The sequence below is a fragment of the Punica granatum genome, chromosome 2, assembly GCF_007655135.1.
Source record: "Punica granatum isolate Tunisia-2019 chromosome 2, ASM765513v2, whole genome shotgun sequence".
Lineage (NCBI taxonomy): Eukaryota > Viridiplantae > Streptophyta > Magnoliopsida > Myrtales > Lythraceae > Punica > Punica granatum.
In genome coordinates, this window is record NC_045128.1 from 5,685,436 (window position 1) to 5,699,846 (window position 14,411).

The window sequence follows — 14,411 nt, forward strand, 5'->3', positions numbered from 1 at the left end:
AATGAAGGTAGAAATTAAGTACTTTACAGTCGAGGACTTATTTTTTTTAATTTGAAGAGTCCTTCTACTGATGTGAGATCTCAAGTGCTTTTATCTGCTTTTTGATTCGTTGTGCTCCCCGAATAACAGGCCTAAACTGGGCCGAAACGAGATTCTTGCAGCAGCTAGATGAGACTTAAAACGTAACAAATCCATAGCGTTTGGTAACAAAGTTAAGTTTGATTTAATTTGATTTGAGCAGATGAAGACAAAAATAATTGGGAAAAGTATGGGAGAAAATTTGAAAAATAAGATAAAAAAGTAATAATTATATTGTTAAATTGAGAAAAAAAAGTATTCAAATTGAGGAAAATTAATGAATAAATGAGAGAATTTAGTGTTGAAAAATTAATTATAATAATAGATAAGAAAAAATATCAGAGAGAATTTAAAGAAAAAGACAAAAAAATAATGATCGAGTTCAAACTTGCAATCAACAGAAATAGAATCTCCTCCAAGAAAATTTCGCCAAGTAAGAGATCTTTATGAAACAGGTGATTAGCATTTTATGCAAGTGAGCCTCAAAATTTGGCAGTAAAAGAAGAAGCTCGGACAAAAGTTATGCATAAAGAAATTAGGACCATACAGAAGAATAAAACATGGAAGCGAGTAGACTTTCTTAGAAGAAAAGATTTTATTGGTCTTATATGGGTTTATAACCCCAAGTACAAAGAAGATGACTCCATTCAGAAGCAAAAGCATCCACGACGGAAAAACATGAGCAGTTTAAAAGAATTTAAGGGGGTGTTGAAAAGTAATTTGCAGTTAGGATATTATTACTTCGTGGTTAAAATATAGTGCAATCTAGAAGCCTTGCATTTCCATTGAGAAGAGAAGTTTAAGTTGAACTTTAATATGCGAAGTTGTTATCAAAGTCGAATGAACAGAAATTCAACTCGAAATTTAAGTTGCTAGCTATCATCTTTGAGGGAGGAAGACAAATCCAAATTGGACTAGCCTGTGAATCCCAGGATTTTCGACACACATATATACAGTCATATATGGTTATATTATATTTACATATTTATATGTATAGAGCAGCTAGGTTAAAAAAAAAAAGGTTTATCGATTGGGTTTGGGCTAAGCGCACCCATTTTTCTTTTCCTGATCCTTCTCCACCGCCCTCTTCATTTCTTTCAGGTTTTATTTAATTGATTTTTGCAGCATTTTGGGGATTTTGTGCCTTTGACCAGAAACAAAAGCAGAGAGAGAAAGAGAGCTCTGCCTAGGAGGAAACAGAGTAGAGAGGGAGAACGTCAGCTCGATTGAGAGCTCGGGCTGGGGTTTATGGAAGAGGGGGAAGAATCGAAGAATCGAGAGGATAATTGGGGCATGGCAACTGAGAGTGTAGTAAGAGAGGGAGAGAGTGAGCGAGCCGCAAGAGAGAGCGAAAGGGAGCGAAGAACAGAGAGTCCGGAATAGAGCTCACTCAAGGAGGAACGGGACTCCGAGGGGAACGAGACTGTGAAGGTTGAGAGTATATGGAGAGTAAGCGCTGGAGCTGAGAGTAAGAAATGATTTCAAAGGGGAAGAGCTCAGCTGGTACCAAATTAGATTATGGGTATGCTTTGGTATGGGGTTTATTCTCTTTCCTTAGGCTTTGTCGGCTTGATTGTATTCTTGTTGTTGGCAATTTAGAAGCAATGGGTTAGTGGAAGAAAAGTAGGAAATTGCTCTAATGAGGTTAACTTGCCCTTGATTAGGTTATAGGCATGCTGGGTAAGTTGCTGATTCTCTTTCCTTGCGCTTTTCGGCTATGGTCTTGATGTGAAATTGGAAGTTCAGGTTAGATGGAGTGAGGGTGGAGGAAGAGTAGTTTTAATCTTGTTCTGTTGAGGGTCCTGACTTGATTAATTATTCCTCTCAATTTCCAGATCATGTCTTACTGTAGATTAGCTGAGTCTAGAGCTTCGAGAAGTGTTAGCTTCTGTTGGATTGAATTCCTTGTTGTTATGCTCGATATGTTATACTAGGAGCATGAAAAACCATTGATTCTTTTTATTTTGATTGCTTTGAGGTTCTTTTCACTGTAGGGACATGTCATTCATGGACGGTGATACTTGAGAAGAAATTTATTGCGTGTCTAAAATTGCTTGAAATTGGGGTTAATTTTCTTATTGAATGATGTTACCTGCTTTTATTGTTTTAGTATTTTTATTGTTTTAGTATTTAAATCTTTGGGACAAGTGAGTTATGAATAATTTATTTTTTGTTCAGGCTAAGTCTTGTTGCAAATTTGTAATTTTAGGGGGAACAAATGGACTGTCAAAGGGCATGATTGTTTGATTTGATGAAGTGATATTTGTTTATAATTTGGTTTTTTTTGTTATATTAATTATTGATAGGAATTGAGGAGGCTGAGCGGCATTGCATCTTGAAGACTCAAGTGGGTGAATTATATTTTTGGGAACTATCTGTGAGTACCTCATTCAATTGTAAAATGATATATATATATATGTTGTATGAATACAAAATTATATGGAGTACTATTGAAGGAAATATTGTGATAATTTATGAATAAAAATTTGGTATGGATATATGAGGTGAGATGGCATGCTTGCAATTGATTATGCTTGTGTTATTGTTTAACTATAGTCATGGGACCACTGGACTTGGCGAATTACAAAAATGGGCGTGATCGGCTGCTGGACCCAACAGAATACAAATGGGGACCTAATCAGCCGCTAATCAGGAGGAATACAAATAGGGCTTTGATCAGCCGCTGGATTCGGCGGAATATAAATGGGGGTCAGATCGACTTCTGGATTCGGCGGAATAGAAATAGGGATCAGATCGGCCGCTCGGCCCGATGGAATATAAATAGTGGTTAACTCTTACCACTAGAGGTTAATAAACGGCCCCTGCTTATGAGATATGGCTTTTGAAAGTTAAGAATGATATGAGTTAGAAGTGCGAGGTTATGGTACCGTCTTAACTTGTTGCAAGGAAATGCGACTCTATGACTATATTGGTTGAATGGTGTTATACATTATGTGTTGGGATTGATTGAGATTGGATGTGATGATGGTTGGTCTTGTCTGAATATGTTCTAAATATACTTAATTGCGTGTGGGATGTTAGAGTCTAATCTGTTAAGCGCTTGGATAGTGATTTGCTATGAAACGCTAACTTAATGAGTATTTGATGATTATACGATATTGAGTTGCATTGGATAGTGATTTGCTATGAAACGCTAACTTAATGAGTATTTGATGGTTATACGATATTGAGTTGCATGTCGTGTATGTGATTGCTGGAGCTTGGACACTATGAAATATTTGTATATATTGTACATATTGTATGAAATTATTATGTGGTAGTGAATTAAAGGCAGGTTCTAATATTATGGTGGAATTTTATTGATACTTGATTTTTATAAAATGTGGGGATTTGTAAATGTTCGTTTGTGAAGTATAAAATATTTTTACGGACAGATATTGTTGATTAAAAGTTATTAGTTGATGGATCTGGATGTGGTGTATGTTATATATATATATATATATATAGTTAATTAAGTATTAATATTCATTTAATAGTTTATTTTACTTTGGAATTTTGTGCTCGATGAGATGTAACTCACAGTCTCTGCATATATATTTTTAGATGAGTTAGGAGCTATTTTACACTCAGGAGCCAATTCATGTCAATGCCTTGTCCACCAGGGCTCCGCAACATTTGTTTGCTTTGCTTGGTCATGGATATCGCCATTGTCAATCTCTGTTATTCTGCGGCATCTTCTTCCTCTGCTTCAGAAACTCATTCCTCAGAGCAGATGTAGTGTCTATAACCCATTTACAGGACAAGAATACTATTATGGTGACAGATCTAGATTCGTAAACTCTAGTCACTATAATTTTTTTACTTAGTAATCTCTTTGAATCGATAAATGCATCCATCGCTACTGGTATGGTGCTCATCTTTACGACTCCAAATATAACGTGTCCAATTTTTGTAGGTTAGCAAGGGATTCTTCCTTCAGCATGAAATTCACGGACAAAACCAAAGTTATTAGATGGATCAAGTCCGCAAGGTTCTGGAAAGTCACCATTGGTGAGCAATTGTCATATCAATTGAGCTTGACGGAAGCTCAAGGAAGGTCTGAAGAGCCTTGAGCTCTCTCAAATGAGTGGTTTGGGGACTTCGTCCATTCCTCCCAGCTAGAGGCTTTCCAGATGAAAAAGGCTTTCGATACCCGCTCAAGGCTCTTAATTAAGCCTGTCTAGTTTCAGGACCTTTAAGAAGGATAAAGTTCCCAACTTCATTAGGAACTCCTCCCTCTAATGGACATATCCAGGAGAGGAGATCGATAGAAGCATGTACGCTTGCCCGGCGGAGGGAGCATTTCAAGCTTATTGAATTCCCAAGATTACTTGTTAAAGAAGTTATTTTAGTTGCATTGATCTTGGGCACTTCCAAATTAATTAGACCTCCAATAAAATGAGGCAGTTTCTTGACTCTGTACATGTATTACGACAAGTTCAGCTCGAGCTAGTGATGACTTTAATTGCCCAATGAAGTCTGGGAGTTTTCCTAGTTTTTGACAGGACTCCGTTAGAGTCGGCTCAAATTCACAAGGCTTCCAACTGACTCTGCAGTTAGATTAAGATGCAGTAAAAATTGCATAACTGATCTAATTAAATCGCTCAACGATTTCTAGAGTCCAACGATATAGAAATTTAAGACCAAAAGCAACTTATCGGAGTATCACCATTGATACCCACATATACTATTATATGTTTGCATGCATGTTTGTCGAAATATAGAATTTTACATCATCTAATTTTGATTAATCTTAGTTATATATTAATGCATTTTTAATTCAATAAAGCATTAAATTTATTTATTTATTTAATGTAAAAGAAGTATTTAGTGGAACTAACTCAATATGAAGATTTAACATGTTTTATTTATTGTTAACTTGAAAATTATCAATGAATAGTTAATTATGCAATTATAAGCTAATTAGTTAACACTTTATATTATAATATGACTGGAGTTAAGAACTTTTGGGGTGTTAAAATTTAGTTTTCAAACTCAACGTCTCTGCCTCTTGTACTTGTACATCACACATATAGGTAAGTATACACACACTGACGTCGATCGATCCGAATCAAGAAGAACAGAAAGTCAAACTCATAAATTAATATAATGGCTACAGACTAACCTACATAAAAACTAAACTAGCCAGAATAGATATGGGACTGACAAGGGTCTAGATTTGAATTGTTACAGATCTGCAGCCTGTAACATCCCGAATTTTCGTCGGTTATGCACGTAAATTTCCATTGATTTTATAATTATTTTTTAGAGTTATCAATTTATATAATATTTTATATATAAAATATATTCAAAGCTTGCTTTCCATGTGTCAGGCTTGAGTGCCATGTGTTATTTCTTCCTTCAATCTACCAGTTGTTTCGTCCTGCACACACACATATATGCATACATATATATGTATATTTGTTTTTAACATTTGATGGCAGAGGGTAATAAAAAAAAAAAAAGGGAAAATGTCAAATTTGATCGCGAACCTTTTAACTCTTTTTCTATCTTAGTCATAAACATCTTCTTTGACTGGATTTCGTTCTCAATCTTTTTCACGCTTTATAAGTTCAGTACTTCCGTTCCAAATTCCTTCCATTTTCCCTGACTTGTATATTCGTCAAATGAGAGTGTGCCACGTGCGCGACAGACCAGTGCTATTCTAAATCGATTGTTATAGAGCAAATTAGATTCTTTTTTTAATCAGATTCGTAAACCGGACTAAGATATTTTCGGTTCTTTTAAGATTTCAGTCATGGCTTCTCTTTCATAGTCTCACGCACCGACAGATGAAAGAGAAGCCATGACTGATATTCCAAAAGAACCGAAAATATTTTAATCCAATTTACGAATCTGATTAAAATAAGAATCGAATTTGCTCTATAACAACCAATTTAGAGTAGCAGTGATTTGTCGCGCACGTGGCGCACTCTCATTTGATAAATATACAAGTCAGACAAAATGGATGGAATTTTAGACGGAATGACTGAACTCATACCATACGAAAAAGATTGAGGACGAAATTTAGCAAAAAAAAATATTTATGACTAAGGTTGAGGACGAAATTTGATCATTTTCCTAAAAAAAAAAAAAAGACCAGGAGGGGAACGGACCGGCTCGGGGAAGGCGGAAGAGAGAGAGAAGAACAAGGCTGAGTGGAAGAGGGGACTGCCGGAACTCTTCTTTCTTTTCCGGGCAGCCCAAGTGATCATGAAAACGAGAGAAAGCGTGCACATGAAAGGCAAGGAACCAAAGTTGAAATTTGTTTCCTTTATGGGGGAGCTTGACGGATGGAGGTGGGGTATAAGGCAGAAATGAAAAAGGAAAAAAAAAAGGGGATCGGAGCTTGGGTTTTCTTGGGGTAGATCGACTGATTAATGGAAAACGAGAGAAAAAGCAATTTATGGAATAAGAGTGGAGGGAGGACAAGAACAAAGAAATGTTGGAGGTCGGTTCTGCTTCAAAGAACTGAGTGACAGGTCGGGAGGAGTCCTTATCTGCTAGCAGATGGTGCGTATGCTGTTCCCCTTCAGTTTATTTTCCCTTTGTACATTTATTTTAATGTCTGCTGTAGATTATTTGGGTAAGACCAGAGAAGAAGGTGTAAGAATATATTATATATTTATAAAATTAAAGAAATAATCTCTTAATTAAGCGGTTCTCATGTCATACAATATATTTCGTGATTTGAGTGAAATATTTCATATCTCGTGAATTATAGTTAATATCTTTTTGATAAGAGGATATATAAGGAAATAATATTTTAAGGGATCTCTAGCTCCGCTTAGTTAAATGGCCTGTGTCTCTAGCCATCTAGACGTCTCATACGGAGATGTTAGGAGTTAGAAGACACTTTCAATCTTATCTGTTTTACAGGTCTATCGCGTGATGTGTGGAAATCATCGATGTAATCAAGGTAATGGATAGAGATCAGTTTATTTCACTGTATAATTTATTGCTATTAGATTAAAAATTAATCTTATAGTTAGTATCAAAGCCAACCTTCATGCTATGGTTGGTGCTATAGTTGTGCTTGATGATTTTATAATATCATGCAATTAGGGTTTACGATTTACCAGTCGATTAAGATTGATTAGATTTGATTCTTGCAATTAGGGTTTCAATTATAGCAATTGTTGCTTGTTTTCTGTGAATAATCTGAATTCGACCTTAATCAAGCTGGATTAGGGTTAATTAAAGCAAATTAGGGTCGAATTAGGGTTTTCCAAGGAGTAGGCAGGCCGCGGCTAGCCCCAGGGAGGCCGAAGGAGGCGGCCAACCGCCACCCCAGTCGGTATTCCAAAGCGATTGGAGGCGAATCGAACCCAGACCAGAACTCATCGTGGTCTGCAACCTCGCTTTGTGGCTCGTGAGGCATAATCGCGGCCAAGTGAGGATCGGCAGCCGCGACTAAGGGACCTCGGGTATTTGATTGCGCCCGCCACCGTGTCGGAATCGAGCCACGATGTAGTGGATCGGTAGCAAGTCGTTCGATTGCTGCTTCAATGAGTCGGAATCGACTCATAGCTCTCGGCCCAAGCTCCCTGCTCCAGAGCCTCCGCTGCGCCTATCGATCTTCCCCAAGCCCTTATAGAGCAATCTGCCATCCAGCTTGACCCCGATGGTCACGGCCGGAGGCGGCACAGTCATCGTCGTCACTGTGGAACGGCCGTGACCCATGGCAATTGCACGGGGCCGAGTGGGGCTACGGGCGGCAGGTGGTGACGCTAGGGTTCGCGGACTTGAAGTGAGGAGTCGGGCGGAGAAGGTGAAGTTGACTTGACCCGAGTCTATTTCGGTTTCGCCCGATCCAATCTCGGCCCGCTCCAGCTTTAGTCCGACCTGAATTAGTGTTTGGGTTTCGGCCCAACTGAACTGGTTCGACCCACTTCAGTCCTTTTGGGCTAGGCTTAGGTTCCAGCCCATTAAGTCAAGCCTGGTCCAGTGGACTGTCTTGACCGGTTCAGCGACCAGTTTGACCAGTTCAGGTAACTCTGATCGGTTATGACTGGTTCGGTTATTTCTTGGTCCGATTTGATGCTATGTAGTGTGGTTTTAAGGATATAGGAGTAGCCAAAGCACCCTATATAAGGCAAACCATGCATAGTTAAACTACATCATAGTTATTGGCATCAAATTGTAATCGAGTCGTGAGATTAATCACTTTGTCCTAAAGGGTAGTTATTAGTCTTGGAATTTAGATTAGTTTGAGAAGGTAAATTTTGGTATTATGGTGGGATTGTGTTATGCCCAAAGGATTGAAGAATAGTTTCATCGTAATTATCAAATTTGCTTGTCTCATTAGTAAATACATGCATTTTTGCGGCCTATCCCCAAAGGGAGGAGTAATTTACTATATATGGTTATTTCTTATTTTGCAGAGCATTTAATTGATGCCCTTGATTTTTGCAGCACTTCCTCAATCTGTTCTTGAAAATATTGCTTATGTTCCTATACTTGATGGACAAAATTTTTCTGACTGGAAGGAGTCAGTTCTTTTCACTCTGGGGTACATGGACCTAGACTATGTGCTCCATGAGGAGGAGCCACTTGCTCCCACGGATATAGATATGCTTGGGGTTAAGGAGAAGTATGAGTGGTGGGAGAAATTCAACCGCTTAAGCCTCGTGCTCATGAAGTCCCGTGTGAATAAAAGTATACAGGGAGCTGTTGGTGAGGTGACCAAGGTTAAGGATTTTTTGAAGGCAATTAAGGAACAATTTGCCAAATCAGATAAGACCTTGGCAAGTACCCTAATGAAGAGACTGACTAGCAAGACCTTCGACAATTCAAAAGGTGTGCGTGCACATATTACGAAAATGAGAGACTTAGTAGCTTAACTCAACACACTAAATGTGCGTTTGGTTTTAGAGTTAAAGTAACTTTGATTTTGATTTTGATTTTGATTGTGGAAAAGGACAAATGAGATAAGATTATAAATTTAACTTGAAAAACGTGTGTTTTTGTTGTTTAGTATGTTGAGTTAAAGTTAAAGTTAAAATTTTTGACTTAGGAAATGTGTGTTTTTGTTGTGTAGTATGTTGAGTTAAAATTAAAGTTTTCTGATTGTGAATCCAAACAAGACTTAAAGATTGATATCTCTGGGCCATTTTTTGTTCACTTAATTCTCAACTCCTTGCCAGCTGAGTATGGACCTTTCAAGATCTCCTACAACACACATAAAGAGGAGTGGTCTATTACAGAACTCTTGACCATGTGTGTTCAAGAGGAGGAGAGGATGAAGCAGGACAAGGTTAAAGTTGCCTATCTAGCTACCCATCCAAAGTGTAAGGGCAAGAAGGATCATGGGAAGAGGCAGTATAAGGTGCCACCTAAGACGGATGGCAGTAATGTGAAGTGCTTCTTCTGCAAGACTGATGGACATGTAAAGAAAGATTATCATAAATATAAGAAGTGGCTTGAAAAGAGAGGTATCTCAATTTCCTTAGTATGTCATGAATCATTTTTCGTTGAAACTCTTAAAAATACATGGTGGATTAACTCCAATTCTTCAATTCATATTGTGAATACCATGCAGGGCTTTCTCAACCTAAGGAATCTGACGGAAGGTGAGAGGTTCGTCTACTTAGGGAATAAGAGACACTCTCAAGTCGTTGGAGTTGTGACATTTGGGATAATACTGTCTTCGGGATATGCTTTAGATTTGAATAATGTCTTTTACATTCCAGACTTTTCTAGAAATTTGATTTCTATTTTCAAACTGGTTGTATTTGACTACATGTTTTTATTTGAGAATAAATTGATAATTTTTAGAAATGATTCTGAGATTAGTAGTGGTACCATGATCAATAATCTCTTTAAAGTTGATTTACATCCCAACTTTGAGTAAAATTATTTATGTGTGTATGCAACTGCTGGTATTAAAAGAAATATTGTGGATGAAAATTGCTCTCTACTTTGGCATAAGGGGTTGTGACATATCTCTTTAGAGAGGATTAAGAGATTGGCAAAAGAAGGAGTCCTAAACACTGGACGACATCGATTTTAAGACTTGTGTGGATTGCATAACGGGAAAGCAAACCAACAAGACATTCAAGGGTTCTTGAAGGAGTTCTGAGCTTCTCGAAATCATACATACTGATATATGTGGTTCATTTCCTACTCCCTGTTTTAATGGTCAGAGATATTTTATCTCATTCATTAATGATCATTTCAGATATATGTATCTTTATCTTCTAAATGAAAAGGCGGAAGCTCTTGATGCTTTGAAATCATTTAAGGCAGAAGTAGAAAAACAGAAAGACAAGAAAATTAAGATAGTTAGATCTGATAAGGGTAGGGAGTACTACGGACGGTAAACTGAGAATGGACAAATGAGTGGTCCATTTGCGAAATTCCTCGAAAGTGAAGGTATGATTTCTCAATACACAATGCCTGGCACACTACTACAAAATGGTCTTGCTGAAAGGAGTAATATAACACTTATGGATATGGTAAGAAGCATGATTGCCCATTCTGAGTTGCCATTGTCATTACGGAGTGAAGCTTTAAATACCACTGTGTATATATTGAATAGGGTTCCTACCAAGGCAGTCCCTAAAATACCTTTTGAGATCTGGTGCGGTTGGAAACCTAGTCTGAATCATTTACACGTATGGGGTTGTCCTGCTGAAGTAATATTGTATAATCCTTACATAAAGAAATTGGACACAAGGACTATTAGTGGTTTTTTCATTGGCTACTCCATAAATTCGAAGGGTTTCAGGTTCTATTGCCTTTCACATAGTCCCCGAATTGTTGAATCAAATAATGCAAGGTTTCTTGAGGATGTTGAACCTAGTGGGAGTAATGGTACTTGAACTATTGAGTTTGAATAAGCTCGAGAAAGTGTTTTGGTACCTACAATCCCTTTGGTTGTATTAAGGCATAATCGATCGGTCGATCATAGAGAGCAACCATATCAGGAACAAACTGCTCCTGCTGAAGTTATGGTTCAACCAGAAGAGCCAACTACTTCTATTCGGGGCACTAAACAAGTTGATTTAAGGAGATCCTCAAGAATTAGGAGATCTGCTATTTCTGATAACTATATTATATACCTCGTGGAGTCTGACTTTGATGTTGGACCTAAGGAAGACCCCGCAACGTTTTCACAGTCCATGAGTGAGGATAACTCCTCATTTTGATTAGATGCCATGAATGATGAGTTAGATTCTATGGCTAAGAATGGAGTCTGGGATCTCGTTGAATTACCAGAAGGGGCGGTAGCAATTGGCTGCAAATGGGTGTATGAAACCAAAAGAGATGCTTTTAGTAATGTCGAACGATATAAGGCTAGACTTGTCGCCAAGGGTTTTACTAAAAAGGAAGGTATTAATTACCATGAGACATTCTCTCCGGTTTCTAAGAAGGACTCGCTCAGGATAATTATGGCATTGGTGGCTCATCTGGACTTAGAGTGGCACCAGATGGATGTGAAAACGACTTTTCTTAATGGGGATCTTGATGAAGAGGTGTACATGAAACAACCTGAAGGGTTTAATGATGATAGTCATAAAGTGTGCAGGTTAAAGAAATCTATATATGGACTAAAAGAAGTATCTTGCCAATGGTATCTAAAGTTTCACAAGGTCATCACTTCATTTAGATTTTCTGAGAACCTTGTTGATCAATGTATATACCTTAAGGTCAATGGGAGTAAGTTTATTTTCTTAGTCCTATATGTAGATGACATACTCCTTGCAAGCAGTGACTTAGCTCTGCTGGAAGAGACTAAGCAGTTTCTCTCTGCTAATTTTGAAATGAAGGATATAGGTGAAGCTTTTTATGTCATTGGCATAAAAATTTACAGAAATAGGAAACAAAGAACTTTAGGACCGTCTCAAAAAGCCTACATTGAAAAGATATTGCAGAGATTCGGTATGAAAGACTGTCGATCCTCTCCAGCCCTATAATCAAAGGGGATAAATTCAATAATGACCAGTCACCTAAGGATGAGTTAGAACTTGAGCAGATGAAGAACATCCCATATGCATCCACAGTTGGGAGTTTAATGTGTGCTCAGGTCTGCACGAGACTTGACATATGTTTGGCAGTTGGATTCTTGGGACGTTATCGAAGTAATCCTGGGATTCGACATTGGGTTGCTGCAAAGAAAGTGATGAAGTATCTTTAGGGAACCAAGGACTACTGATTTACCTACAGGTATATCGACCATTTGAGGGTAGTTAGTTATTCGGATGTTGACTTTGCCGGATGTGTAGATTCCATAAAATCTACTTCAGGATATGTGTTCCTTCTTGTTGGAGGAGCCATTTGCTGGAGGAGTATCAATCTAATATGGAGGCAGAGTTTATTGTGTGTTATGAAGCCACAACACAGGCACTATGGTTGAAGAATTTCATAAGTGGTCTTCAAGTTGTCGATACCATACAAAGACCAATCCAGATCTATTGTGATAACACAACTGCAGTGCTCTTCTCTAAGAATAATAAAAGTGGCAGCAAAAGTAAACATATTGATATTAAGTACCACAGTGTGAGTTAATATATTAAGAAAGGGGTGGTGATTATTGAACACACCAATACGGATGCTATGATTGCAGATTCATTGACCAAAGGTTTACCGGTAAAACAGTTCACTGGTCATGTTGGATGTATGAGCCTATAGGCAATGTAGTTTTTCTTGATGTACATTGGATAATTATGTATTACTTTTGTTATTTTAGATAATAAAATTGAATTCTATTTCCCATCAGTTGCGCAAACAAAGTATTGAATTCATTGGGATATAAATTAGGACCCATGTAACTTATTTTAAGTTGCCAATTTTCCCTAAAGTGCTTATTTTGGGAGTGTTATGCATCTTGACACATGGATGTGAAGTACTCTCTTACCAGGTATCACCGCCATGGTTCGTGTGTAGCATTCTCAATGTAAGTGGGAGGTTTTCATAGTTCAGGAAATATCAATTTTGGCTAAATAAAGTTTATCACTCATAAATATTTGTCTTAGGGCCAAGTGGGAGAATGTAATAATATATTATATATTTACATATTTAAGAAAATAATCTCTCAATTAGGTGGCCTTCATGTCACACAATATATTCCGTGATTTGATTGAGATATTTCATATATTGTGGATTACAGTTAATATCATTTTGATGGGATGATATATAAGGAAATAATATTTTGAGGGGTCCCTCGCTCCGCCTAGTTAAAGGACTTATATCTCTATCTAGACGTCCCATACGGAGAGATTATGAGCTAGAAGACACTTTCAGTCTTATATGTTTTACAGGTCTATCGCGAGATGTGTGGAAATCATCGACGTCATCAAGGCAATGGCTGGAGGTCGGTTTATTCCGCGGCGTAATTTATTGCTATTAGATTAAAAATTAATCTTAGAGAAGGAAGAGTAGGACGAGACAGACAAGGAAAGGATACAGACAGAGATAGGTTAAAGGCTGCAAAGGATCGTCGTAACAAGAAGTACTATAATATTGATATTTGATCCTGAATTTTGGGGTTGGATTTCTAATTTATACTTATTTTTCTAGTAATTAGGAGAATGTGATTTAGGTATATGAATAAATGATGTTCTATGACTACTAGCAGCTGTCTTCTAATTGTGATGGAGAGTTATTGGTGGAGAAGATGAATCTATTGCTTCGGTGGTCATAGGGGGTGCTGCTTTCTGTTTCGAGAGTTAAAGAGTATACAGCGGATCTCATGAATGCTTATGAAAAGTCTTCCTCGACTAAGTGTTCTCTTGTTACTTTTTAGATTATATTATTGGTCAATAAGAAAGATCCTATACATGATTGAGTTTTGATTACAATTAATTTAATCTTTCATGATATCCTCTCTCTTTAATTTAATTGGTTAGTTAGTAGTATGTTCCTATATTTTAAGTGTAATATATTGAATGTCATTAATGCTAACTACTCTTTTAAGTTGATCCAAAAGAGAACAGGTGCCAGCCCTTTGTTACAGGTTCAATTTCTGAATTTCTAATTTGATCAAGACCGTGACAGGTATCTGATTTATTTTAACTTACGAAAGAACTACGTGGGCTCTGATTATTGGTAAAACGAGATACTGGAGTTTGAGTCCAATTATTTTACCAACTCGATCTTTTGGTTATTGTTATTCAAGATTAGCATATGATTCGTATGAATATTTCCTAATCTATTATTGTTTAAGGTTACTTCACAGTGCAGCCCATACAAGAGGAGATTGCAGAAAATCCAGTATTTTTGCAGGTTGATGAGATTATTGAAACCACATAAGAATCGGATTTATGTAATCCAGATAATTTTGTTTGTAGAATGTAGACAGATGTTTTCCCTTGAAAGAAACATTATGAGGA

The 14,411-nt window shown here is 37.3% G+C and overlaps 1 protein-coding gene and 1 long non-coding RNA gene across 3 annotated transcripts; both read left to right on the forward strand.

Annotated features, from left to right (window-relative positions):
* The first annotated feature begins 824 nt into the window (after positions 1–824).
* LOC116194253 lies at positions 825–4,493 on the forward strand. 2 transcript variants are annotated; one of them, XR_004154391.1, is made up of 4 exons: positions 825–1,610; positions 2,385–2,455; positions 2,635–2,885; positions 3,995–4,493. It is a non-coding gene; the product is annotated as an uncharacterized LOC116194253 (long non-coding RNA). The 2 variants fall into 2 exon arrangements; XR_004154390.1 differs by lacking the exon at positions 3,995–4,493 and having other exon boundaries at positions 829–1,610; positions 2,635–3,195.
* A 559-nt stretch (positions 4,494–5,052) lies between these two features.
* LOC116194814 lies at positions 5,053–9,829 on the forward strand. Its single transcript, XM_031523710.1, has 5 exons — positions 5,053–6,591; positions 6,958–6,997; positions 8,494–8,877; positions 9,225–9,512; positions 9,620–9,829. Exons 1-5 carry the CDS (start codon positions 6,589–6,591, stop codon positions 9,652–9,654), a joined length of 750 nt encoding a protein of 249 aa, XP_031379570.1. The 5' UTR covers positions 5,053–6,588; the 3' UTR covers positions 9,655–9,829.
* Positions 9,830–14,411: the final 4,582 nt, after the last annotated feature.

Bases quoted from the DNA above. Each gene is read 5' to 3' on its own strand.
- LOC116194814 (XM_031523710.1), top strand. The intron at 6,998-8,493 runs GTAATGGATAGA...TGATTTTTGCAG, and splicing joins AAATCATCGATGTAATCAAG to CACTTCCTCAATCTGTTCTT. The intron at 9,513-9,619 runs GTATCTCAATTT...AATACCATGCAG, and splicing joins GAAGTGGCTTGAAAAGAGAG to GGCTTTCTCAACCTAAGGAA.